The sequence below is a fragment of the Onychostruthus taczanowskii genome, unplaced genomic scaffold (genome assembly GCF_017590055.1).
Source record: "Onychostruthus taczanowskii isolate IOZ18803 unplaced genomic scaffold, ASM1759005v1 scaffold18, whole genome shotgun sequence".
In the NCBI taxonomy this organism is placed as follows: domain Eukaryota; kingdom Metazoa; phylum Chordata; class Aves; order Passeriformes; family Passeridae; genus Onychostruthus; species Onychostruthus taczanowskii.
Window position 1 is genome coordinate 6,366,910 of NW_024499017.1, and position 14,386 is coordinate 6,381,295.

Here is a 14,386-nt window from a genome sequence, read left to right on the forward strand (position 1 = left end):
AAAATCGAGGGGATTTGGGAAGGAGGTGATGAACCTACATTTCTGGTCTGGAGTAAGTTCCTCCATTGGAGCTAATCAGGTACAGCCCCTGGCAAGAAGATGTGATAAAGATCTCTAGGCATGCAACTGGAAAACTTTGCTGTCCTGAGGATACAAATGATACACTGAGGAACCAGGAGTTAATAATTTTCATGCCATCCTTCATGCTTGCTTCTGGGATATGCTTCCTCTGAACTGCCTTTCCTGGGCTAAGAGCAGCTCTAGGTCCAGGCAATGGGACTACTGTGCTCTTTTCTCTTTAATTGCTTGTTTTGGCCTGCTCTGTTTGTGCTGCAGCTGGAGCTTCCCAGGTGAAGTGGAACAAGAAAAATGCCAACTGTTTAGCAACAAGCCACGATGGGGATGTCCGAATATGGGACAAAAGGGTAAGCTGAGGAATTTTTGAACAGTCTGTACATTTTCCCACCTACCCAATACAGATAGTCCTCTGGTGACAGATAAATACTAAGGAAATGTACTACTTTATCCCAGATCTCTCTTGTGGGTCAGTTTAAACTAGAGAGAATTGGGAGTCCAAGAGTCTGAAGAGAATATGTAGGTAACCTCCTTCCTCAGAGACTGTACCCATTACCATTTTCCTTTTGATCTCATAGTACTTAACTGTTGAACTGAGTATAAAGTGTGGTTAGAGCTGCACTTGATGACTGGAATTTGCCATACCTTCACAAGATTTTTTTCTTCAACTACTTCTGCTGAGCTATTTGCCATTCCCCAGCAGGGGTGGTTGTTCTAACTGTCTTGCCCTGGTTAAAGTGTCTCTTTTTATGCCAAAGAACTAGACCAAATTTCAGGTGTCCTGTGCTGAGAAGGACAGAAACCTTTCTCCTTGCAGAAACCCAGCACTGCAGTGGAGTATTTGGCAGCTCATCTCTCCAAAATCCACGGTCTGGACTGGCATCCTGACAATGAGTATACACTGGCCACTTCCAGCCAGGACAACTCTGTCAGGGTAAGTGTTGTTTCTGAATTCCAGGGAGTAGGAAGGGTGGTGGAGCAGATCCCCTTCTGCTGCTGCTGCTGAAGTTTTGGGAAGTGCTTTGCCATTGGCAAGACCTGGATCTTTATTGTTTAGTTTCTGGTCACCTGGTATGTTGAGCCAGGACTGCACTTTCAGAACAGGCAGAGGTCACTGAAGAATGGGTGCACATACGCTTGTCACGTGTCTGTGGAGATTAGGGCAGCCTTGAAGCTGAAAACAACTGTCTCTGCCTGTTGCTTGCCAGAAAGGAACAGACCACACATGCCAGAAGAGCCTTTTTCCAGAAATGCATGTTGCCAGCCTCAAGCTGATTATAGTAACTTGAGGGGACACATACTTCAGCCCCTGGAGTTTACAAACTCATGTTGAACAGGATTATCAGTAAGAGACTGCCTGCAAGCACTGCTGTGCAGGGCCTCTTACTTGGGGGGAAATCGTGTGCTTTGTATGTCAGCCAAATGGAGTTCATTCACATTGAGCTAGGCTCTGAGGCAAATGCAATTGATGTGTATTCTAGCAAAGCAAAAGGTTAGATTCTTCATTAGAAAATTAGCAGTAACAGCAGGGTGGGCTTGCCTCCAGCCTGGACTGGCACGTTGGCTGGCAGCCTGCAGGGTACCTTGTAGCTCTGAAAGCCCAAGCAGGCTGCCTGTCTCCCTGCTCTAATTACTCAAGCTATGATCACTGTGAATATGACCCCAAGTCACTCATTTTCTAAGGGATGCTGCCAGATGCTGATAGCTTGGTATTTGTCCTTTGGGGCTGTCTCTGCTGTTAATGAATGGGATTACTAATGATGCTGTGGGCACCCTGGCGTGCTGTTTGGTCTGTGCTAACTGCAAGCCACATGGAAAACTACAGCCTGAAAGTATAGCCAGATGACTCCTGCCTTTGCTTGCCTTTCATTTGGTTTGTTGTTTTTTTTTTTCAAGTTCTGGGATTACCGTCAGCCTCGGAAATACCTCAATATCCTTCCCTGCCAGGTTCCCGTCTGGAAGGCAAGATACACGGTCAGTGAGAAACTCCCACCAGTTCCACTTGTGCTCTGAGAAGAATGCACCAAGAGACATTAACTAAAGAACTGCCACAGGGTTTCTCACCAGTTCTACTTGTGGACATTAAGTTGATTTTAAAAATCTTTCTTGGTGCCTAAAAGGTGTAGAAAAGCCGGGTCCACAGTGGGGGCATTCAGGAGAAGGAGTGAGCGAGCACCCACCCAAGTGAAGCTAAGGCTCTTAATATCAGTCATAATCCCCAGAGGTCTGAATGTGGCCTGAAGCCAGTGCTGTGCCTTGAATCTTGATCCCCTTTCCCTGTCCAAGCATCAAGGGATGTAGGACTGGTTTCCATGTTCCTTTGAGCATCGTGACCCTGAGGAGCTGCTGGGGCTCAGTCCCCAGGTAGCAGTTCTTGCAGCTCCAGGCAGATTGCAGTAAGGATTCCCAGTGAAAAGTCAGTGGTGAAATCCTCCAGCCTCACAGATGGAAAGTGAGGAAGCAGCAGAAAGAAGTTATTTGTCTTAAGTGAGCTGCATGCAGTATCTTGGTGTACTACATCTTACCCCTTGAAACACAGTGTTTTTGCACAGCAATTGCCTTGCACCTTCCCAGATTTTGGCCTGATTCTGTTTTGTGCTGAGCTCATTTAAAACCTTTGCATTTGTGTTGGTGGGAACAGGGAAAAATGAGAGTATGATAATAGCAGCATGGGAACTCTCCATGGCTAACTGGAAGGGTGTTTCTCCCTAAGCCTTTCAGCAATGGACTGGTGACAGTGATGGTTCCCCAACTCCGTCGGGAAAACAGTCTCCTCCTCTGGAATGTCTTTGACCTGAACACGCCTGTCCACACTTTCGTAGGACATGATGATGTGGTGCTGGAGTTCCAGTGGAGGAAGCAGAAAGAAGGTAAGTTCAGGGTTGAATGTGCTCTCTTCCTTACACTGTGGCTGTCAGCTAACCAGGGGTGTGGAGACCTGGCTCCTGATTGCAGTGCTGTTGCTTTTTGACTCTTGCCTTTCCTTGAAGTAGCTCCTGCCCACCTTCCTGCCTCCCATTACCTTCCTCAAACTACAGCTGTTCTGTACTGGTTTTATGTGACAGTGCTTACAGAAGCACTGCCTTGTTTCCATGCTAACAAAGCAAATCTACCAAAGGCTGAGTGGGTCAGTGGTGACTTTCATTGCTTCCACTCTCCTGGGAGTCTCTTTTTAAATTAATCTTTCAGAATAAATGGTGCAAATTATTAGATAGGTGCATGAGTGCAGGCACCCTTTCCCTACTCAGAGCTGCAGGCTAACCAGTTAACCCCTCATATCATGGCCTGGATCAGCAGCCTCCAGCATATCCCAGACCACAGACCCAGCAAGCACACCTTATTTGTCTGCTGCAAGGCAAGGGAAGAATAACATGGGATAGGGAGTCTGCTGTTAGAGTTCAGTCCTGACTAAATTTTCCTAGAGTAAGCAGCTAAGAATAGGAGATTCCATACCAGAGGTTGCATAACTACACAGAGCACAGCTTTGTTTCCAGCACCTCAGCTGCCACTGACAGAATGTGCACGTCTGGCTTTGGTGTTGCTTGTGCTACAGCTTTGCAGTGCTGTGTGAAAGTGCTGGTCCAGTCCTTTCCCACCAGCTGCTGGGGCCATTCAGTTAAGCCACCTCCTTCTCCATAACTTGCTTTTCCTCTTTCAGAAAGAGGAGAGCAATGGAGAACTGTGTTAGGATCTGAAGGCACAGGCTAAGATAGTTTGTGAATGAACATTAAAGCAGGCTTGAGCTACTGTTGGTTGTCTTAGCTGCTTTAATACATACTTACCCAGGGTTGGATTTCTTGCTTGTCTCAAGCAACATAAATCAATCATACAAACATTCCAAGTCTGCTTCAGTGTGGAGACAACCAAGATAGCACAAATTTCCTTCCACAGAGTCTGTTGTGCTGTATTTAGACAGCCCCTGTGCCTCAGCAGAGGGGTGTAGGAAGCAGCTGTGCAGCAGCAAATTCTTAACTATAGCAGCTGTTTGACGAGGGAAACCTAAAACTGTATCACAAGACCTAAACATGGACATAAATAGGTCTGTGTACCTCTGCCTGTTGATAGATAGTATGTGGTTAGATCTGTTTCCTTACAACCTGAACTTGGCATCATCCAACTCTTTCAGAAGCAAGAAGAGAAAGGGCAGAAACATCTTCTCATTGCTTAGAAATGTTTTAAAACATCTACCTGTTGAAATAGATTTGATTAACTAAAAGATATTTTCACTTTACAGTTATAGTTGAGAAACATTTTTTTTTACTATACTGTTTCTTCTATTTAAATCAACATTGTTGTGGGTCTTGTTTATTCTGGTTGTGTCACATTCATTGTACTTGGTGCTTTTGGCTTGTAAATCACATCCTGTTAGAGGTGTAGTGACTGTGGTGTGGGGAGGCACAAAGGCTGTTGTACCTGGGTCAATTTGAAGCGGAAAAGGACTTGCTCTGCCTTTCAGTTTAGTTCCTTATCCATTGGATGTGCCTGCTGGCTTATTTGAATCTGTTTACACTGAACACAAGGCTGAGATAGTCTCTGTTTTCTGGTGGGGTCTCTAATTGTTTCTGTCCTCTTCAGGCTGTAAGGATTACCAGCTGGTTACGTGGTCCCGGGATCAGACCCTGCGCATGTGGCGGATTGACTCTCAGTTGCAGAGGGTACGTGGACGCTCTGGTTCTTGAACTGCAGATGCTTTTCTTACAGGCTGGATTCACCTCCCCTTCCTTGCACTCCCAGTCAGTCCTCTGGTATCATAGAGCTGCAGACACAGAAGCCATCTGCTGCTTCACTTTTCTCTTCAACTCCAGCCCAAAAACATCCCCAAGGAGACTTGTGATGGGTCTTCTCTTTTGAGCTTGTGTCTCAAAAGTTTCGGTGGCTGTGCAAGGCTGCTTTATGGTCTAACATTAAGGGCAGAAGTTTGTTTGGAGAAGGTGGAGGGCAGTTACTGCCTGCATTGCCTCTAAAATGCCACAAGACTCTACTTCTTGGCAGTTTAGGTGCCAGGTAGGCATTGTGCCCTCCTCTACCTCCCATTGTGTCTCCCATTGCCTCTAAGCCTGGGGTGGGTGCTGTGAGTGTGTGGATCTGCAGCAGTTACAGATTCTGATGCAAGTACTAGAACAGTTGTGCTGGCGTGTACCAGAGGTTCATATGGCCACAGTGGGCCACATGGCCCTGTCACATCTTCAGCTGATGTCTTGGGAGGGGATAAGGAGGCAGACATGGAGTGATGTTTCTCTCAAATGCCCTGTCAGGCTCCTGCTGTTTGCAACTTAGAGGCTCATTGAGTCTGGCATCTTTGTATTTGATAGAGCTTGGTGAGTGTCACTTCCATAGACTTGTTCTTTTTTTTCTTGGACCTAAGTAAATTTTTGTCACCTTAAACATCAAACAACAAGGAGTTTCATGGCTTTCCTGCATGTTATGTGGAAAACCAGCTCATTTGTTTTTTTTTGCCACCTAATTTCATTCAGTTGAAGATTAAATGGGCTATATTCTATGTTACTCACGATTCTGTAGGTCTGCATCATATCCTTCTCAGCTGCCTCCTTTTTCAAGTCATAAGTTCTTGATTTAGTTCATCCTTTGTACTAGAACTTTGTCCTTTTGCCTTTCCTGACCCTTTTTCAGTTCTAGTATATACCTTGGGGATGGGGATCTGAGCTTTGTTCTTTCCAAAGAATTCTCAGTACTCAGTTTAGTTTGTAAATTGTTTGGCATAATTCCATGAAATCATCAGCTTAGTCTTGCTTCTACATCTTGTTCCCTCAGCTTGAACTTTCAGCTTGTAATTTTTCCCCTATTTATGTTGCTTTATATTTATCTGAGCCTAACATCTTTCATTTTAATACAGTTGCCCTTGTAAGGTCCTTCTGTGATTGTTTGCAGTCAGCCACACTTGTTACTGCCCTGATAAATTTGGTGGCATCAGCAAACCTGGTCATGTCACTATTCACCTCCTATTCCAGGTTTTTAATGAATATGTTGAGAAGCATGTGTCCCTGCACAGATCCTGCAGGAGTTCTGCAGGTCTGTAACAAACTTTCTCTGTGAAAAATGACCCTTTTCTCCTACCTGATATATTTGTGAACATTTGATTTCCTTCCTCTCTTTAAATCAATTGTCCATTCATGTCAGAGCCTTTATTTTTCCTCTACTGGCTCCCACTCTTTTGTCCTTGTCTTTGTCTGGATCAAACTATGCACATGATGGCATGTTGCTGGTGACCAATGCTGTAATTTGCTACATCACACCGTTATCCTTTCTCTTCCCTTCATCTTCCCAGTTTTCTTGTGCTGAATTTCAAATTCAGGGTTTTATAGTCTCATTTTGATACAGGACCTAGAACAATAGGACGCCATGTATGTACCTGGGTTTCTAGATCCTACTGGAGTGTAAATATCAAATGCAGAAAGTGTGCTGCTATTAAATTTGATCTAAAAATTAAACATGTTTTAACAAATTAATTCAAGTAATTGAAGTAATATCAGTTTTAGTTTTCACTAAAGGTAAACCTCTGTTTCTTAGACTGGCCCTGTCAATTAAGTGGCTTTTTAAGTGAGCAGGAGATTTGGCCAGGCTGTCTGAGGTACCAGAGTTGAGAGTGCTGGAAGGTGAAAGATGACCTGTCTTTGTCACAGGAACAATGCAGTCTTAGTCATGACTGTTGCGTGGATAGACCCACCTTGCAAATCCATCTGTCTGAAGAAGTGAGTTCAGTGGTGGCTCTTCCCACAACTTGGATTCTGTTGTGCAGCACGTGGGTGTGTTTGTTCTTTTCAGCTCTGTGCTAATGATATCCTGGATGGAGTTGAGGACCTCATTGATGGGATTTCTCATCTGCCAGAGCCAGACAAGACCCTTCACCCCCAGGACACGGAGCCCCAGCATAACTCTGGACATGGGGATGAGGAAGGTGAGAGAAGTGATGGCTTGCGGAACCTCAAACACCAGCATCTTTGGGTTGGGAAGAAGATACATCTTGGGATAAAGACAAAGCACAGCCTGCCAAAGATGTATAGACAAAGCACAACCTGCCACTTTTTCAAAGGTTAATGGATTCCTCATCAGGGAGGAGGAAAAACACTAGGGGTTCCTCAGGATGGTATTCCCAAGTTTTTTCTCTTCTAACACAAAGTTTCTAGCTGTAAAATGAAGCTCTTCCTTGTCATGATTTTCATTTAATTGCATGCTCTTTAGATTGTAGTTGTGGCTTGTTGCCAAAGGTAAGGCAATCAGAAAATAATTCTGCCTTTTAACAAGATAGATTAGTTTAAGCTGAGAGATGAGCCTTCAGAAGAGGGAGTGTGTGAGTGAGGCACTCTGACACAAGCTGCTTACATCACACCTGGTACCTAAACATTTCTGCTGGGGTCACTATGTAACTGATCTAACAAGGAGGTGTTTGCTGGTGCCTTCACCACAAGTAGATACAGAGACAGGTCATGAATTTTTGGTCATGTATTGACAGAAGGTAACTGAGCTCTGACAGAGAAGAGGGGGGATGGATAGTATCTCTGGCTTCTGATATACTGAGGGATGGATGGGAGACACTTTGACAGAAAGTTTGTCCCTACAGAAAAGAAGGCATGCAAGGAAGGAGCATGAAGGAGGCTTAGTGTGGTTAAGGCTCTGGCCAGGTTAAACACTCAGGGTTAGTGTTTGAGCAGTGTAAGTACAAGAAGAGGTTATAGCATCACATGGTGATGTGCATGGAAAAAAGGTATCTAAAAGGATTTCTGCAGCTACACTGAGGAAGAATTCGGTGCACCAATGCCTTTATATCAGTTTGGGTTTAAATTCACAGCTCCTTTCAGTGTTGCATCTGTGCCACAATGGATCCACATGTGATGGGTTTATGGGGGAGCAATTTGATTCTTCCTTTAGCTTGCCAGTAAACTGCAGAGAAGGGGAGAAAGTGGCTTTTGAATAAAGGATCAGTTGTGAGGTCCCTTAGTGAACGCATCTCTTCCTAACTGGAAGTTTCTTGCTCTGCAATTGCCAATGAAGTTCCTCTCTGCCTCCTGTCCTGTGTGGCAACAGAACAAGTTTCTGAAAGACATTAGAACTTCTGTCTATGTCAGGGTTTTATAAGATGATAGAAAAAGCCCCAGATACCTGTGCTCCCCATGAGCAGTACTTCTCAGGCAGCACAACCTCTCTTGCTCCAGCTGGCAGCATCCTCCTTCTGGCTGCCTGACCTCTCTTTTTTCCACAAATGAGAGTTAACTCTTCCACTGTCCCTGATGATGCACATCCAAACATCCTGTGTGGTTGCTGTGTGGGTCTGTTTTCCATGTGGTTTCTTCTTTGGTTCAGACTGTTATGGTTTTCCCCATGGCCAAAGGGAATGAATATGGCTTTTCTGTAGTAGGGTAGATTTTGCTGCAAATAACACGACTGCAGGATTAAAGCACAAGCAAATCCCTAGGTAGGATTTCAGTTCTTTCTAGCCAAAAAGCTTTTGTGGACTGTTGATGTTTCACCCTGGGGGTAGCTGCATTTCTGCTGCAGACAAATCCTCCATGTTACATTAGTAAAGCACTTTGGGGGATCTTTTGAAGAGATCAGCGCTCTGCAGGTGAACGAGAGAGCCCCAGCTGTGCCTTTGCTGCACAGCTCTTGCTACTGCTTGTGGAGGAGCTTTAGAAATCTCTACAAACACGTGGGTTTGGAGGATTAAAAACTAATTGGAAGGGAATGGGAGGAGAAGACAAAGGGAGGGTATTGCCCATACTGGGAACCTCAGAGATGGCTTTTCATTAAGCTATGTGGTATCTTGAGCTAGAAATAATTATCTTCCCTGAGAACCACTGATCTTCCTTTAATCTCCTTTTCAGCTCCCTTTTCTGGAATATATCTAAGTGCTGTAATAGAATTGCAAACAAGAATGATTGGCTGAGCATCCTACCTATCCAAATCCAGCAACCCTTTGAGTAGTGGTAATACCAGATATTTGTCCCTGCACCAAAGTCAGTAACTTCTAGGCAAATGCCTGTAAAAGGTCAACTTTTTGCATTTCTTTTCATTTGTTTGTTTTTGCTGGGAATAGTCTGTGCAATGTGATATTGCAAGTGTGAGAATGACAGGTGAAAAATCAGGACTTCCCTTCTGTCCTTGGAACCATCATAATAAAATATATTTGGCCTTCTTAAGAAGTGGTGCTACAGCAGAACGCCCTTGTGGAGCTACACAGCAAGAAGCCAGGCACAACTACAGGCAGAGACCAATTCTTCTCAAACTCAGTGAAGTTTGTTAACTTAATTCTTTGTGTCCTGCAGCGCTTGCCTGGCTGTTTAAATGCGTTCTGGCCTTCAGGGGTTATTGTCCTCCTAAAAAACGCTGGAACTGGAGAGTTAGACACAGTATTTTGATGAGTCTTTAAAGGCTGTTAAAGCACTAGAGTCCTTTGCAACATTAAATGCAAATGGCTGCTGCAAATGAATTAGGCTTATATTAGGAACAGAAATACTCCCTGCTCTCTCCCAAAGCATTGTTATGCTTTGGAAGCTTTCCCTGAAAGTCAGGAATGGTGAGGTGTTAGTCCCAAAGACCAGAGCTCCTCCTGGAGACTGCTAGGGCTTCAGTTCTTTCTTGCTGAACTGGGATGCTCCAGTTCAGCCAATCATGACTCTAGCAGCACTATGTAGGGAGGAAAAAGGGTTTCACATGAGAAGAATGGACCATTTAGGACTGTACAAAGTACAGGTAGGTTCTGTAACCTTCCTGGGAACCCTGTGTGCAGACAGCTTTGGTTTTTTGAAGAGAAGGGTCAGAAATTTGCCTCCAAACAACTGAGACCATCCAGCTCACAGGTCTTTGCCAGATAAAACTCATAACTCCATGTGTCAGAAAAGCAGAGGAAAACCTGCTACCTTGGCTGCCTCCTGACATTATGTGAAGTATTCTGCCTGTTACAGCTTGTCTCAACTTGTTTTCCATCTTTCCTGTCAGCCTTAAAAGAAGATTTCCTGAATGACCCCCTGGTGGGAAAGAAAACGGACCAACTGGGGCTGCCTCAAACACTGCAGCAGGAGTTTTCACTGATCAATGTGCAGATCCGAAATGTCAATGTGGAGGTACAGAGCTTCCTTTTGCTGGCTTGTTAGGAGGGGATGTGGGCAGGCTGGCTTATTGGAGCCTTTAGAGGGGAATCTTCTTTGCTGCAGTGACTGCTCTCTGTAAACAAGTTTTATTTTGAGATGCTCTTGGCCAGGGGTAGTAAGAAAGAGGATAATCCCAGACAGTGGTGTGAGAGAAATGTTTCAGCACAGCAAGTACGCTGGCTGATCTTGAGAGGACTGGATGGTGTTTTCTTCTCTGCCTAGACTGTGGAGTGGAAGGTAACTTGTTCCATGGAGTTGATCTCATTTCAGCTGGTTCTGAATCCCATGTGCTGAGCCCTCCCTGTGCTGAGCTCTGTCCCTCAATTGCCCCCTTCCTTGCACTCCAGACTCTCCTCTGTGCTTGGAAGCTGACTGGAGGCACAGCACTGAACTGGGCTGGGAGGCTGGAGGCAGCTGCCTGTCTCCTTTCCCCACCCCTGTGGTTTCACAGCTCATGGGTGATCCTGATGTAGTTTTCTGAGACAGTGGTGCAGGATCTTAGAAGGTGCCTGTTACTCTTGCTCTGGGCCAGGAGCTCTCCATGGCCAAGTGAAGTGGGCTGGGGTGCAGTGGCTGTTGGGAGCAGAGCCCTTTTCTTGGTGCTGCCTGGGCTGGCCACAGTCTCTGGATGCTGGAATGTCAGTCTGCTGGTGCGAGCTGAGCCTGTCCCCGTCTGCCTGGGGCTTTTTGCTGTCACTGTATTCTCTGCCTTTGAGAACAGCATGACTTCTTCTTATATGCAGAGGAATCAGTCCCTCAGCATGAATTTAAGCCACTATAAATGTAAAAGTCCTGGGAGATCTAACTAAAAACCAATGCTCTTCCTCACAGATGGATGCAGTGAGTCGCAGCTGTACGGTATCGGTGCACTGTGGCAACCACAGAGTCAGGATGCTGGTGATGTTCCCTGTCCAGTATCCCAATAATGCTGCACCGTCCTTCCAGTTCATCAACCCAACCTCCATCACAGCTTCCATGAAGGCAAAGCTGCTGAAGGTGTGTAAGGAGTAAGAGAGTGTCTTTATAAAATGTACAAATGATGGATACTTGACGTCTGGATTTTTGAGATATAACTAAACATCAGGCTTTGATGAAGACATACCACAGGTCATGTTGAACTGGTAAATTGTGAAGCCCATAGGATGAAGTTTTTGTTGGTGCTGCAGCCCAGTGTTTGCCTTTTTCCACTGCTTCTTTATTGCTGCTGTGTTCCAGTGTGATGTGTATTGCCTGAGGATCCCTAACATCCTTATCATGCAGTTGCCCTCATCCCAGTAATAGACAAAATGACCAGCTAAGCATCCAGCTGCAGCATGATACTATTTTTGAGCTAGGATGTTGCTTACTGCTCTACTACACAAGCTGCTTTAAAAATGAGGGGGTTTTTTTACACAGGCCCTGCTAATTCAGACAAGGTGTTTGATCATCTGCTATAGCAAATCCTATTGCTAATGAAATCCTTTCCCCAGCAACACATTGATGGATCAGTTTGGGTTTCTTCTTGAAAAAACCTGATCCAGTTTGCCTCAAACTGGTATGAAACATATGGGCTGCAGTAATATTGAAGCCTAAATCCTGGCTCAGTGTGCTTCTAGGTGAACCTCAGTGCTCTGATCAAAGCAGACAGCCATTCCTCAGAGCAGACAGCACACCAGTGGCTGCAGTGGATGTTAGGGGATGTCTGTGACCTCTTCAGGTCCTAGCATGTAAGCTGCTCTGCAGACAAAAAGGATGTAGGCAAAGTGTGGAGGTAACTGTGAACAAAGCTGTGTCTTGTGTGTATTCCAGATACTGAAAGACACTTCCCTGCAGAAAGTGAAGCGGAACCAGAGCTGCCTGGAGCCTTGCCTGCGTCAGCTGGTCTCCTGGCTGGAGTCTGTCGTGGTACGGAACTGTGTGGGCTCTCTGCCCTAGTTTGTCGTCTTTTCCCATGTCCCACACTTCTGACTCCGCAGTGAGAGTCTGGCCTCGTTAGATGTGTAAATAGACCCCTGTGACTGGCCATTACATTTGTGTGAGCACTTCTGGTTAATGTTGAAGACAGCGGGGCAGATGATTAGATGTGTTTTGTTTTCTACAAATGCGGCCCTGAAGGTTTGCTTTGGGGAACTCTGATATCCAGGTTACCAGGAGTGACTGGAGATTGGAGAATCTTAGTGGTGTGGTAGCTTCCCAGCTCAGAATATATTTCACTGACTGCCAGGGCATGGTTATCATCTGTGAGAGAAGGTAGGAGGCCTCAGATTGTTGATGGAGTCATTCTTGTCTGAAAGGCAGTGGCAGATGTCTTCACCTCCTCAGTTCAAAGTCAAAGATCCTTCTAGTCCTATTCTAGGGTTTTTGTTTTCTTCCCTGAAAAAAACCCAAACTGTGAAAATCTGTTTTTTTCTGCAGCCTTCTGCTGAGGTTTTGTAGGGATGATACTGCAGATAAATCCAAGTCACACTCTGCTCTTAGCTGCGAGATCTGTGATACCTACTCAGCATCCCAGTGTCAGGTATTAGGTCTTTGTGTGGGTGAAGTGTACTGGAGTGGGTGTTTTTAGCATTCAGGAAAAGATTGGAGAGTCTCCTCGGGTTTCTTTTCTCAGAGGTTTTGTTTATTCATAACAAATAAAGGGCTGGGGTTTTTTTTTACATGTGAAGACTTATTCTGCTTGGTTTCAGCAGTAATATTGTAAGAGTGGGAACTTTCTCTGCTGTGTGGAAATCCGATGACTTGAGGCACCACTGCTTTCAAAGAATTCTTTTAGACCAAAGTTGTAGTATTCTTTATCCAAATAAATGCAGATTTCGGCCAAAATTCCTGTGGGTAGTCCTGAGGTTCCCCAGTAATTCACTCCACCCACCTTCCTCATTTGAAGACTCCCAGCCTGTGTTTGACACCCCACAGTTGTGTGGTATTCCCACTTAAGGAGATTTTGTGCATCATTGAGGTATCATGTCCAGCTCAGCTAGCTGCCTTGAGCATCATGTCCAGAGTTTGAAGGTCAGATTTTCTGTATAGTTTCCTCCTGTTCCTCCCCAAGTTAAGCTCTGCATTTCAGCATGGTTATGGTGGGAGAGAAGTCTCTGGACAGGCAGCCAGAGAAGCTTCTTCCTCAAAGGCAAATGTGCCTGCAAGTGCCTCTGCAGTTGAAGCAGTAATTGTGCTCTGAGCTTGGTCTGTTCTGGCTCATAGAATGAGCACCTCCTGTGAGGCTGCTTGGCACTGCCACGTCCAATCTGGCTGGATTCCTCTCCTGTGGCAGCAGGAGTGTGACCTTAGGTAACTTCTGTTTCAGAACCAAGAGGACAGCACGTCCAGCAATCCCTACGCTCTGTCCAACTCCGTAACACCCCCCTTGCCCACGTTCGCCCGGGTCTCCAATGCCTATGGCTCCTACCAGGACTCCAACATTCCCTTTCCGCGGACCTCTGGAGCCAGATTCTGTGGTGCAGGTCAGCCCTGTCACTGATACATTAAAACTGGTACCTGGGGAATGGTCCTTTTAGAGGTCTTGGGGAACACTTGCCTCTTAACAAGATGAGGCTTTGGTTATTGCCATGCAAGGGGTAAGGAATGGTGTTAAAGTAGTGATACTGTGGTAAATTTAGAGATGAGACTGGTTAGCAACTGTTAGCAGTGGGGGTTGCATGTGGGGCTTTAGGATTTGGAAATGCAGGACTAGCTGAAGAGATAACCTTTGGCTTGTGGCATGCCAGAGGCATTGACAGATGTCTTTTTATAGAACACTGGGAATAGCTGTTTTCCTTGCCTAGTTCTCTGCTACCAGCATCACATTACTGGGTGTATTCTGGCACTCAGTCTTCACAAAATTCCTGTGATTTGGGGTTGAATTTACACCTTGCTGAAACCATATTCGTATTACTAACCACTCTCTTCTCATTCTACACTCTTCCACTTGTCCAAAATAGCTTTCCCAAGGTCATTAAGAAACTTCCCCTAAATGGGAGATGGGGTACAATCACATCCAGGTTTCCAGGAGACCACATAGAGGGTAAAGTTCATTAAAAACCAGGTTAAGATCTGAGTAAGAGCTGTTAAGTTTCACTGAGCTGTTTCAGATGCACACATGCCTTCTCTGGACCTGACTGCATCCTCATGTGAGCATGTTTTGAAAGCTGCTTTCCATACAGGCCTCCCTGAATTCCAAGTAAAAGTAAAACAGAATAATATTGCATTGAATAGGCCCAGTAAAGCCT

The 14,386-nt window shown here is 45.3% G+C and overlaps 1 protein-coding gene across 7 annotated transcripts in view; it reads left to right on the forward strand.

The window, feature by feature from the left end:
• WDR59 (WD repeat domain 59) overlaps positions 1-14,386 on the forward strand; it is a 49,608-nt gene that overhangs the window by 14,364 nt on the left and 20,858 nt on the right. For 6 of the 7 annotated variants that reach the window (XR_005952384.1, XM_041400739.1, XM_041400735.1 and 3 more), the window contains exons 7-16: positions 337-425; positions 893-1,009; positions 1,972-2,049; positions 2,789-2,945; positions 4,651-4,730; positions 6,859-6,991; positions 10,030-10,154; positions 11,013-11,177; positions 11,970-12,065; positions 13,465-13,621. Coding sequence is in view for 6 of the 7 variants with exons in the window: in XM_041400739.1 (XP_041256673.1) it covers positions 337-425; positions 893-1,009; positions 1,972-2,049; positions 2,789-2,945; positions 4,651-4,730; positions 6,859-6,991; positions 10,030-10,154; positions 11,013-11,177; positions 11,970-12,065; positions 13,465-13,621 (1,197 nt within the window). In the remaining variant the exon portion in view is untranslated. The remainder of the gene's footprint in view (positions 1-336; positions 426-892; positions 1,010-1,971; positions 2,050-2,788; positions 2,946-4,650; positions 4,731-6,858; positions 6,992-10,029; positions 10,155-11,012; positions 11,178-11,969; positions 12,066-13,464; positions 13,622-14,386) is intronic. The other variant, XM_041400741.1, reaches the window with a different exon arrangement.